Here is a 13298-nt window from a genome sequence, read left to right on the forward strand (position 1 = left end):
GCTTATTCATGCACCATATTATTAATGTGGGAGGATAGAACGCTCGCACCATATTAACCCTTTGAGACGCTGTCTACACAATTGTGCACAGCAGGAGAGTGCATCAATAGCAAAAGCACTGATGAAAGTAATGATATTTAAAATGTGTTTCATACATCTTGCAACATTTATTGTTGGAGCTGTGCTGCAATTTTTAATAACGTGCAGAATGTTTTAGTAATATGAGTGGGAAAGTAGACGACTGGGTGTTTTTACTCTGTGTCAGTATGTTGTATGTAGCGGGTTCACTTCTTTCATTGTTTTTTACAATATCATGCACCAGGCATAATTTTCAAGTGGCTGGATAAGTGCTTTTCAAGCTTTTGAAAACACGAAATAGTACATGTTCTCATATTTTGTGTTCCTGTAGTGAGTTTTCGCATGGAGTTAAAATTTTGTAAACTTTACAAAATTTGCTAAACAATTGAAAATTCTTAATATTTTCTGCAGCTGTACACTTTCTACGATTCTGAAAATGCAAGAGATTGGGTGAAAGCAACTTTTCAATCAACGGGATGTAGTGGCATCTGAAAGGGTTAATAAAGAATTGGGTGGCTCTGCGTATTCATCTTGTTTAGCGGATGAAACGCTATAACAGATTAAATGTTTAGCAGATGGAACAAATAACGAAGCCAGGCATCTTGGTTGTGGGGGAGGGGGAATTAACACCTTATTGAAAAGTGGAATTATCAGTGAGTTAGGGTTAAATCTCTGCTTAGCTTCATCTTCTTATATAATAACGCTAAAATGGTACAGCAAGTTGAATAAATGTACTTGTGTATGAGTATAATGTACAGGGTCTGTTCTAAAAGTAATGTCATTGAATTTATTGTGATGCGACTGTGTGTCGGAGTGTGGTCTAACCGGTTGAAACTTGTAGTGGGGGAAACAAGCCAGGCACCGCTCCGTCACTCTGTGTGCTATGAACATCAGAGAGTGTAGGATGGGCCTGTACATGAGAGTTTTTTATTCTTGCACAAGTGAAAATGCAGCGCTTGTTAGAACAAAGATTTGCAATCAAGTTTTGCATGAAACTTGGCAAGACCTCCGCGGAAACTGTTACTATGCTCAAGACTGCTTACAAAGAACATGCCCTGTCAGATCGGCAAGTGTTTTGTTGGCAAAAGGCCTTTTTAGAAGGCCGGGAAGAGGTCGACGATGAGGACCACACCGGACGGGCATCCACGGCCACCACGGCTGACAATGTGATGCGAATGAGGGAACTGTTGAACTCAGACTGACGATGAAGTGTTCGTTTAATGGCCAACATGTTAAACATTCCGAAAACTCAAGTTCATGAAATCATTACAAACGATATTGGCATGCAGAAGGTGTGCGCAAAAATGGTTCCAAAAGTGCTCACTGATGACCAAAGGTTGAGCCGCGTTTAATGTGCCAAGAAAACCTCGACATGTGAAAATGTGATAGAAAATTTTTGGACAACGTCATTACAGGTGACGAGAGTTGGATATTTGAATATGACCCGAAGACCAAAAGGCAATCATCAGAGTGGCACACGCACTCGTCCCCTCACCAGAAGAAAGCCAGGATGAGAAAATCAAAGATAAAGATCATGCTCATCGTTTTTGGTTTTTTGACATCCAGGGACTGGTTCACTTTGAGTTAGTAGAACCCGGAACCACTGTGAACTCCAAATTTTATATAGAAGTCCTCAAAAGACTGAAACGCAGGGTTCAACGCATCCGGCCGGACATCACAGACAACTGGAAGTTGCACCACAATAATGCGCTGGCCGACAGTGCCTTCATCATCACCAACTACCTGGTTAAAGCAGGGGTGCCAACGATCCCCCCGCCCCCATACAGCCCAGACTTGGCTCCCTCCAACCTTTTTTTTTTTTTCACGCCTCAAAACACCCTTGAAACGCAAGCATTTTGGCACAGTGGACGGGATCAAAGCAGTTTGCACTGCAGTATTAAAGACCATTCCGGAGGAAGACTACCGCAACATATTTGAGAGCTGGAAGTCTCGCTGGAGCCGATGTATCGACGCAAAAGGAGAATATTTTGAAGATTTTTAAACACTTGTAACGATAAATTCAGTAAATGATTTTTAATGGCCTTACTGACATTACTTCAGGACAGACGATGTATATTCAATGAAATGTTTCAGAAAATGATAACTTATACAGAGCTTCTTCTTGGCACCAGAGCAGTAAGTTATTTCTCCAACGCAATCTTTTCTTTCTCAAAACAAATTTTTCTGCTCCAAAAGCATATATTTACGCTCCAAACTGTGATTTTTCCCGCTCTAAAAACTGCTCCAAAAGACCAAGTGCTGTTTCCATCACTGTATATTTCAGTAGCATTCTCAACTGATCATCTGAAGCAAATGCACTGAAATGTGCACAGCCTGCATGCCATAAAACTGTGGCAAGTCTTTAGACATGATCTCTATCTTGTTGTCTCAAGAGGTGCTCCTCGATTGAGGAATTAACACATAGCATCATGCATAACCAGCTTTAAGAGTTGCATTATGCATGTAAAGTAAGTGCACTTAGTAAGCTAAATGTTTTTAGGACTAAGCTTTGGTTAAAACAGCCAACTATGGCTGCATTTTTTACCATGTAATGTGAATTGCAATTGGTGACGAAATCGAAGCAAAAAATAGTCCCAAGGAAGTGCGTGTTTGCTGTGTCACTGTGTAGGCAAACAGGCTGATGCTGACACAAAACAGAATGACAACAACAGCAATTGGGGTAGGGGTGTGGCCTACTAGGTGTGCACTCCTACGTGGATGTCAACACACATAGCTGAGAACGGGGACGTGTTACTATGACACACCGCAGCTGTGAGGCGCTTTTTTTTAGTAACAATATGGTACAGCAATATGGTTCATGCACGGAACAAGAGAAAGTAAACAAAGAAAAGGAACAGATGCTCTAGCTAGTGTAGCTGTCATCAGAACAATTATGCAGTTTCAAGCCAGCCATACCACAATGCCGCAACCACTTTGCGCTAGTAAATATGACTTCATTGCATTGTTAAATCTTCCTCACACATAGAAAAATGTCCAGGACAAGCAAGATTAGTACTGTTGTGTATAAATATTCTTGCAAAGGCAAATCTCACTGCCATTTCTAGTTTTCATTTCGTTTTCAAGTTTACTCACTCATCTTATCTTTTATTTTCATCTTCTTTGCTTCCACTCTCCTCTGGACTCTTTTAAACCGCTTCTCCCTCCCTATGCACTGCAGCCTATGAGCACTCGTATGTCAGCTGTCTCTCTCTTTCAAGCTTTTTTACCAACCATTTAAAGTTTTTTTTAATCAATTGCTAAAGTGCAGGGAAAAGCTTTTTTGCTGTTTAAATATGCCTTATTACACATTTGAGACACATTTTTTGCTAAATTGCAAGTTAGCCACTGTTTAAAAATGTTCTTGGTTTACATGCTCAATCAGAGGAAGCATGGCTGTCAGGAACACAGACACTTAGTACTTACTACGGGAACTGTTATTAAAAAATTACACAAGCCTTTGTTTGCGGGAAGGGCTTAAATGGAGTACAGGGTTACCCCATTAACCCCTACCATGCAGTAAAGGGTTAAATCATGATGATGAAGAAAGTAGGTAGAAACTGCCTATATTTGTCAAATTAAAATTGGGTAAAGCAAAGGTTACTTTCTTTGATATAACTGTATTTGATCTCATAAAAACAAACCACAAGCTTTTCTGAAGAACCGTGGATCCCTCAAATGCTAATCATAGACATAGCTCAGTGGATGCCGATTGGCATTTCCATCTGTCCAAGGATGCCAGTAGCTTTAACTAGTCTTGGCGTTCTCAGCTCTGAAAAAAAATACATTGTGCGTGGTAGGTGGTCCTATTCATACTGAAAGCTCAATTGTGACTTATTTAAAAGTCTTCTCAGAGGAAATTTTGAAACTCATTCAGCGCTTGCCAAACAAGTCATCAAACCGGACTCTGCACTCTGCACTCTCAACTCACTCTGCCCAGTGATTGAAAACTCACATTCTTGTATGGTTCTGTGAAAAAATTATTATTTATTGCAATAGCAATCACACGAACATTTGAGGTGTGTTCACACCTTAGCTGTCATAGCCATGCTGTCACGGCGCATGTGTGACACCAGACGCGGAGGTTTAGAACTCTCCAGAGACGGGAGTGATGCGCAATGCATTTGGCTGCATAAATGGAGGACCCAAGTGGACACACGACCACTTCCGACCAGCGTTCTGCCTTCCACTGCCAGCATATGCATTCTGCGCATGCATGCTAATTTTCCTGTTGAGCAGCTGTGTGTACATTTGTCTTAGTAGAACAGACAGGAAAGAGCAAGCTCTCGTGCACCATCAAGGTGCAATGCCGCTGGTGGTGCTCATGATTCCAGCGTTGTGACATGCTTTGTAGCGGCCAGGGTACTGTTTGCACTGCATTGCAGCAGCTGTCTCGCATCCTGCTTTGCACTAACACGTAGCCCCCATGTATTGCTAAAACACCGTTCAAGGAGCTTGCGCACAATACTAAACTTCTCTATCACTGTCAATGCTTCGCCCTTCGGGCACAGCTACAACTACCATTTATCTATTTTAAAAATTTTTTTATTGTCTTGAGTCTGCAGCATGTACTTGCACCACCTCATAGAGAGCTAATTAACTGGGTGTGTCTTGCATGTCCTGCTTGCTGCAAAATTGATGGTGCTGCAGACGGCATACATCTGCCGCATGCAAGCTGCATGCTGCAGTGTAGGTGAAGCTGAAACTAGTGGCCACAGTGGAACCTGTTTTGCAAGCGCACATTAATGGCACCTGCTTTCAAGAAATGCGATGCCACATCTACATTGCACACAGGCAGTAACATAGTTACTCGAACAAAACTGTGCTTTACACAGAAAGAGCATCAGTATTTTCAAGAGTTTTCTAAGTGGCACAGGTGTTCTAAATTACCAAGGGGTTCTTCTCAAGATATAGTGGAGCTCTCTAAATGTATCAAAGAATTCAGGGTTCTTGGCTACTGTTCACAGTAATCAAGTTATGGAAATCAAAGCCTTTGTAGTCTCTGGCTTTTTTTTTTTGTTCATTTCATTTGTCTAGTTTAAATACCAAAACTTTTTCTTCTTACACAATGTGTTGTTACCAGACCCTGTGCCTGGCGGCTGCAACATGGAGTTCCCCGTAGAAGTGTCACCTTTCCTTCGACTTGTACTGAAGTCCACAGAACTGGCCGTGGAGTTTCAGCATGCCAGCATCGGAGTGCCACGCGAGGCCCAAGCTTCCAAGTGCAGCCGGAGTCTTCCACTGTTTCGGTACAATTTGTACGTCTACTACCTCGACCAATGGGATCTGTCAGAAGACCACTATCTGACAGCTGTCTCCAAAATGCTGGACCCCTCTTCAGTGAAAAGCAATGCACATCTGGTATGCAGTCTCAAAGCTTGTTAACATCAGCATTGTGTGATCTTACTTTCCTGGACTTTTTGAGGACACAAGGCTTCGTTCTTGAGGTGTTTTAGTGAGAGCTACTACATATTCTGTCTTGGACAAAAATGCGGATAATGTAACTCAGTAACCTGTTTTTAAGTAGTATAAAATCTATGTGACATTGTGCAAAATATTATCCAAGGAAGTGCTTTCTATCCTATGCTTAACTTATTTTAACATACTATCACTGTAATGTCATTGAAGCCTTGAACTTACTTCTTTGCATGCATTATGTTAGATCTCTCATAGAACCACATTTGGATGACCTTATGTTTATGTACTATGTCCTGTTATGGGGGAAGTTATCGCTTGCAAACAGTTCACCAGTAAGACAGATCTTGTTTTTGTACACCTGTGATTTACCACTTAGGCAGTTGGAACAACCACAAATTTTATTTGTTCAGATGGCACAGATGTGCCATGCTCTTGGGAAATGGTTTAAGGACTAAGTGAAGCAACTTTTAGCACAGGGTTGGCTACACTCATAATTTGGGGAAGTGGATGACGCAAGCTTCTATCTGCCAACACATTCTGCAGTGCCATGCCTTGTCCTTTACCTTCGACCATTCAACAAAATCTGCCACAAAGGCAGCATTGAACAAACAAAAAGTTATGCAGAAACTTCATTAAACGGAAAAACTTTCATCTTTGATAGAAAGCTTTCAAAAAACTTCCTCCACATTGTACATACTGCAGAACTTGTCTGCTTTGTGATTGTTGCACTTTAAGCTGCCAACACTTCTATTATGGCGTACAATCTCCTAGCATTTTTGTTAGCTGAGTTGGTAGAGTAACTGCCCCAGAAAAATATTTAACAGTGTTACATTCGATCTGAAAACCAGGAGAAATTTTTTCGACAACTGCAAAGCTTTCTTTATGAGTAACTTTCACAGGTTTTCTTTGTAGCTCGTGGCTACTTTTGAGTGGATAGCAATTTTCACTTTTTGTGAAGGCGGCACTGAAACAAAATTTTGCTCCTGCCTGACAACCCTGTCTTTGAATTTCAAAGGTGAAAGCCTACCGTGAAAACCCGAAGACTAGAGCACTGTTTCTGACTTACCCTGGTGAAGGAGCAGTGTATTCGGTGCTCGTGGAGCAGATGACCTGGGACGGCCAAATTCACGAGGCTGCGTACGTGCCTATTGCCACTTATGGTTGCCTGTGGTACACACAATCTGAAACCTGTCGACGGCTTGGTGAGTATACATAGGGCATCTCAATTCACTGCAATTTTGTTGCTGCATGAAAGTGGCTCATGTGAACTGGAAATAGAACACCTTTAACCCTCCTTTCACTTTTTATTTAAGCATGCTGAAAGTTTTGCTCATTTTTCCTGCTCGCCAGATTCTTGGAAGGGGTGTGTGAATTACCGAGTAGTAGATTTCAAATTGAATATTGAATCGAATAAAAAAATCCAAATATCAAATCAAATATCAAATATAAGAAAATTTAACAAACCTTTATGCTTCCAAATTTTGTGCAGACAACACCGTGCTACACATGTCCAGAAGGCTAATCACCTTACTTAACAAGAATCTTCCTAGCTATCGGTAACTTAGGTACCTATGAATTGAGATGCATAATATGATATACTTTTATTCAAGGGAACACCAAATTAGCGTGCCAGCACTGATAACTGCTCAGCTTGTATACGAACATCTGCAAAAAATTTTATAGATGGAATGCCTGTAAAATATACTTATGTGCTTTTTCCCCTGTGATGCTGCAGGAATAGCGAAGTTGTCCTAAACACCAATAGGATTTTCAGTTTAATAGTGGACCATACTATGCATAATGGCAATCCTTTATTGCTTAGAAAGCATTGCTTTGCAGTTTTCTTCCAGAGCACAGGAGAGATTCTCCATCTTTATGGCATGTGGTTTCTGGGGCTTGTCGACACCTCATTATAAGGCCAATGTGCGCGACAGGCAAAAGCGGGGTATGCGCATCACATCACTCGGCAGTGAACCGCACGGTCATCAGTGCTGCACATGTCGACTGCCGTCGGTAGAGTTCTCAGATGTGGAGGCTCACGGCCCAGGGCAAGCTTGCGCGACGCCCCCCCCCCCTTTGCTTTTTCGTCCACATCCATTTACGGTCTGTGTAAATGCGTTTACAGCCGTTGTAAGCGTGCTGTCACATGATATTTTCGAGCCCACCATGGAAATCCAAAGCTATTCTTCTTACGGGGGACCTCCAAGCTACGAAGTTCGAACGATGCAGCCACTATACGGTACTTTGCAAAAAATGGCGGTCGTGAACATGCAGCGGTCATCCAGGACACCCGTTTTTGTTGCGAGATGGTTTGTAGGCATTCTGAGGGTAGCGTGGCCACTGCAAAAAAAATCTGCGTTGATTCAGTAACCATAAATTTAGTTGCCGACACATGACAACAAATCTCCGATTAGGCCTAATGGGCTGAAAATTCGCCGCCGGCCGGTGTGATGATGGGCCGCAAACCGTCGCGGAAGGCTTGTCACTGATATGTTCCTGCGGGTGGCGCTTCAGTTATCGGTCACGAAATCATGCGTACGGATAAGCATGACGGCTATTCAAGCGGCGTTCTGGTCCACGGTCGACCAGCTGGCAACTACCGCGAGCATGTGTGCCAAGTTACTCTGTGTGCTCACATGTGGGTAGAGAGCACCCTATTGGGTAGAGTGCTCCCAACTACGCAAATCTGCGTTCGTGAACACTGAACTCGCGTATTCCATGCGATCAGGCTGCCTTCCGGTGGCTAATCAGACCAATCTTCACGTTCTCATGCTTTCCATACGCGCTGCTGTTGTAGTTCCCTCTGTACGCATCACGCTAATCATTTCGATCGGTATCGTCGACCTTGTACTGATAGAGGTCACACGCTGTGAGAATGCCGCGCGTTTCAATGCACCGCCCGCGGCCTGGTCAACAGGCCGAAGGTACTGTTATTCGCAAAAATCCAATATTGTAAATTCGATTCGGGAATCAAATTATTCGAACATTCACTGTTCGATTAGAAATTGAATATTCGAATATTCGCACACCCCTAGTAAAGACTATTCTGTTTTTACCCCACTAATGGGACAGGTTAGTCTGCGTGATGTGAATTTTAAAGATCATGCTAAACAGCGAATGCTGCATTGCACCATGAGTTGTTGCTTATCTTTTGTGATGGGAAACAGACTACAGTCGAACGTCTTTATAACGAATTGCTTGGGGCCTCGAAAATAATTCGTTATACTGGTGACTTTGTTGTAAAGGTCACGCACTGCACATCTTACTGTAGAACTGGGACGACATTATTTCTCCATTAAAACAGCTCAATTTCTTGTAGACGCATAGTTTTAGAGGTGCTCGACTGTAGTTAGTGTTGTCTACTGTACTCCTACGTACTACTTGGTATAGCCATTAAAATCTCGCTTGTCCAATTGATGTAATGTTTCTTATCTACAATTGCTGCCTTTCTATTCCATGTGTTTGTATGATTGCCTATAACAATAATAGTGTCGACCTTGCACTGATAGAGATCGCGCCATAATGGGAACGCTTTCTTTCTACTTTGTTTTCACCACAGTGTACCCTTCAATTGATAGCTGGCGCTTCTGTTGTATGGTTCTCTTCTCTTGTGTCCGTGTCTGCACGCCTTACCCTCTTTCATTATAAATCAACTTAACAGGAAAAGGGAAATTTTTTTCCTGTCGGAAAGTATGCAAGTACTATGAAAGATTTGGTAATTCAAATTTCGCTATACCTGAAGGAATGCCAGCGTAATCCGGATGTAGAATTATCTAATGTACTGAGAAAACAATTTAGTAAATCTTTAGTTGGCAATTAATTCTGCTTTTCTGGTTGTAATTGATGTGAGAATCCATGTGGAAACCCATGTTCAGAACAGCAAGTCTCGCTACCTCAACCGTGGCAGCAGGACACGCGCACCTTCTTTATGAAGCTTTCATTGACACAGTACACATCATGTTTATCTCCCAGCAAGCTCACTCGCCATCCCAAATAATCCAGCCGGCCCGTGAGGGATCCATAGTGGTATAGTTAGGGAGTTCAACAATAGTGTGCAGAACATACTGCCTGCCACACAACATGAAACACCCACAGTCTCGTGCAAGCGTCACATGATGCAAGAAAGAAAGATGGGAGAAAAGAAAGACAGAAAGTGGGAATAACTTTCACAGTACTTGCAGTTCTTTTGTGAGTGACGTTCACAATGACACATGCTCCACGGCTTCAGTATGCTTCAATTTCAGTAGGTTCTAGTTCCAGTTTCAGTTGGACCATAACACTGCGCTGAATTTTCTGGGCTCGTTTGCCATGCTTCTCTGACAGGTTTGTCTGAATTGACTGGCACATGGCTAAATCCTTTTAAATTGTATGACAACACATACACTTATCAGGGCAGAGTGGTGAGTCTGAAATATCCTTTGTTTCATGAGATCAAAGGATCGAACACAGGCCATGCCCTTGAATGTAGTTATGTATAGTGTGCAACCCACTGACAGGAATGTTTCTACAAAGGCTTCTACGGCTTGAAAATACAGCCAAACAAATGTTGGCAATAAAAATTTTAGTTCCTGGTTCCAGGTTCTGCCACCTGAGGCCACCACAACCAAAACTGCCAGACCATTCTTTTTAATAAAGTTTATTTTCTTCTTCCAAGCTCCTTTGTTAAGCAACATGATCTCTTTATTGTGACATGCTTTCCAGTTGAGGCCATCTGCACCGAACATAAAACAGCTGAAGCTTGTTCTGATGGACCATTATATTTGTTTACTTGTTTTCCTTATGACTTACTTCCATTTTACTTCGTTTGGTGTTTTAGTTATCACTGCAAACACTGATACATTAAATCACAGAAAGTATTACCTATTAATTTTCTTGTAAATCTTATTGATGGTTTCACCTAGTTGTACTGACCATGATGTGTCTTTGACATGACAGTATGTTATATAATGATAATAATGCAAAGAAGTACTTCATTGCAGTACTTTATTGTAGTTGCTTAGTTTTCGTTTGCTCAAGTGAGTGGAGCCTTTTTGCTGAAAAGGCGATTGAAAGCTTGAGCAATTATGTATGCAGCAGTTTAAGCTCGATAAGAAAGCAACTGGCAATTGTATTGATTTTGTTTCCCACATCTAGAGAGTGCCTGGGGTCTGGTGGTTGCATTGCTCTTGAGCATCGCTGGCCTTATCATCTGCTTCAGAGGCCATCGATTCTTTTCATTTCGTAAGTGTTGTTTTTGTCCATGCAACTAGCCAAGAACACTGATGTCCATTCAGGGGAAATTATTGACATTTCATTCTCTTCCAGAGATGTTCTTCTTTGGCTTCCTCACATTTTCACTAATAAGCTTCATGGTATTTATTGCCATAACGAGGGCATCTGCACGTGGTAAGCATTACTATTCATTGGTATCTTTTTCATCAAACACTTATTATTCTGACTTTTCCTTTCTCTATCCTATGAGGGCACCCCATATTTGCTATTTGTAAGTAACGCTCTGATGTGAGTTTTTTTATGGCCTGAGGTGTAAACCAGTTGTTTGTGAATGAGGCAATCTCGCTTGAAGAGGTCCTTTTTGAGGAAACAGGATTTATGCTGTCACTGAACAAATTGAAGGAAGGATAGAATGTCTGATGGAAGAAATGAAGGAATTTAAAAAAAGCTAGGAACTGTACAATTATATATTAGAATCAATAAGATGTGTAACATAATAAGATAGAAGGGGGGGGCAACATAGATTCAAAATCAGGAGCATGCAGGTAATATTCTAATTGATATTAATTGAAAGACAAGGTGGGCAGGTCATGTAATGTGTAGTACAAATAATCTTTAACAGAGCTGTAGAATAAGTATCGTAGGAAAGGAAACGCAGTCAACGGTGACAGAGTGAAGGCTAGGTAGAGGGATTAGGCTGGAGTTAGCATGCATAGAGAGCTTTTTGTTGATTACAGTAACTTAGATAAGATTGGAGCAGAGATTAGAATTGACAAGAGTAATCGTAAATCTCTGGAAAAGGCCTTTGTTTTGAAGTGTATTTAAATGAAGATTCCTTCAAGGGGAGTATGGTAGCGCGATTCAAAGACGGGACAAGAGAAGACACAAAGGGACACACACAGCGCTAACGAGGGCATAACGAGAGCGCTGTGTGTGTCCCTTTGTGTCTTCTCTTGTCCCGTCTTTGAATCGCGCTACCATACTCCCCTTGAAGATGCATTACCAACAAGCCCAGATTGCAACCCTCGTGAACTTTAAATGAAGAGGCTGATAGTTACGATGGGATAAAGTTTCTGAACTCTTCTGGATTTCTTGTTCACAAGGGTCTTGTTTGTGAACGAAGTGCCCACAAGGGAGTAGGGAACGCCATTTTGCCTTTGACCTGATCTTTGGCTTGCTCAGTACATGTGTTTTGCCCTTTCCTACCATGACACATAACCAGACCAGCTGCAGATGAATCCTTGAGCAAGGACCGTTTGAGTCCATAAATGAGGCTGTTCACACTGTGTAGCACATGCTGCTTCATTTTGGAAGCAAAAAACCAACAGAGCGTGACTGTTCACCTGGAACTCTGCAGATGGACTTCTGACAGCTTTGCTCGGAGGGGTGCTCGGCGGATTGCTGTGGATGGCCATCTGGTGGTTATTTGCCATCCCTGTGCTGTCAATATCGCTGTCGGGATTTTTCCTTGGCTTTCTTGTTGCAGCTGTACTTCTCTTTACGCCTCTAGGTTTGTGACCCTCCATATTCATTACTCCTATCACAGGCACTCCCATGGTTTTTTATGAGTATCACTTGCTGTCTTGTAGGTGAAGTGGCGTTTCTTCAGAGCAGCTTGAGTTATTGGGTCTTCGTCAGCTGTGTTATGCTGCTCCCAACTGTGCTGCTGCTTCCACAGGCCCGGCTGGTGAGTGTACTCACACATTCGGCGCAATGCACTTGTTCTCAAAGGGTAGCTGCACAATATTAGAAGGATGCCAAGAATTGGCAAGAAATATGGCTGTGCCTGGGCTCACTACTTAGTGTGGTAAAAATTTGTTTACAAAGTTGCAGACAACTGTCAGTGGCTTTTCCAGGAGCCTTCTTTGGTTCACATACATTGACATATTCTTGCAAATTGTTTCCACTTTGCTGGTGTGAGTGCTGCAGGTTGTGATGGTATTTAGGGCGCGTACTTGGCTCCATCATAACATTACCAACTTACGCAGAGTGAAGGAATTGTACCAACATGACCAGTCATCTTTCTCGTGGCTATTTTATTATGACCAACAGCCATTTTACTTACGGTGTCATCATGAGCATCAAAATGCAACAGAAAGCTGTCATACACATTTCTGTCAAGCGGAATATTTATTAGCATCTGGGGCATAAAAGCCACGACTAGAATCAAGGTGAAGAGTCTGCCTAGTCAGCAGCACCTTGTCAGGTTTACATTACATAGGTAGCTGAACTAATTATCAATCATATTGTGCACAGTTCACAGTGATAACTAAAACTGGTCAAGGTGCAGGAAGGGTCAATAAGTTTTATCCAACATCAGTGTGCATGTTTACAACCATTGCTTTGTGCTTTGGAGGTAATTTTAAATATGTGACGGGAAGGTTTTGTTTATTTGCCTCTTATGTTTATTACAGCTGAGTGTGCTGTCTTGCTGCTTAGTCGGTGGCTACTGCACTATCCTGGCAGCAGATCAGTACTTGGGAACATCACTCTCCTACGTGGTGCTGAATGTCATGCGGCGATCCTTGGTTCCAGGTGGCTACCAGGCCAGCAACACAGTTCCCTTCCAGCTAAATGGTGGGTCCGCTTAACCA

At 42.2% G+C, this 13298-nt stretch overlaps 1 protein-coding gene across 1 annotated transcript in view; it reads left to right on the forward strand.

Moving 5' to 3' along the window:
• The window catches only part of LOC135901321 (transmembrane 7 superfamily member 3-like), a 28542-nt gene that overhangs the window by 12773 nt on the left and 2471 nt on the right, over window positions 1-13298 (forward strand). Inside the window, exons 3-9 of the mRNA XM_065431066.1 lie at window positions 5159-5436; window positions 6509-6695; window positions 10627-10713; window positions 10798-10878; window positions 12062-12214; window positions 12294-12391; window positions 13119-13281. Coding sequence (XP_065287138.1) covers window positions 5159-5436; window positions 6509-6695; window positions 10627-10713; window positions 10798-10878; window positions 12062-12214; window positions 12294-12391; window positions 13119-13281 — 1047 coding nt within the window. The remainder of the gene's footprint in view (window positions 1-5158; window positions 5437-6508; window positions 6696-10626; window positions 10714-10797; window positions 10879-12061; window positions 12215-12293; window positions 12392-13118; window positions 13282-13298) is intronic.

Source organism: Dermacentor albipictus, chromosome 3 (genome assembly GCF_038994185.2).
Source record: "Dermacentor albipictus isolate Rhodes 1998 colony chromosome 3, USDA_Dalb.pri_finalv2, whole genome shotgun sequence".
NCBI lineage: Eukaryota > Metazoa > Arthropoda > Arachnida > Ixodida > Ixodidae > Dermacentor > Dermacentor albipictus.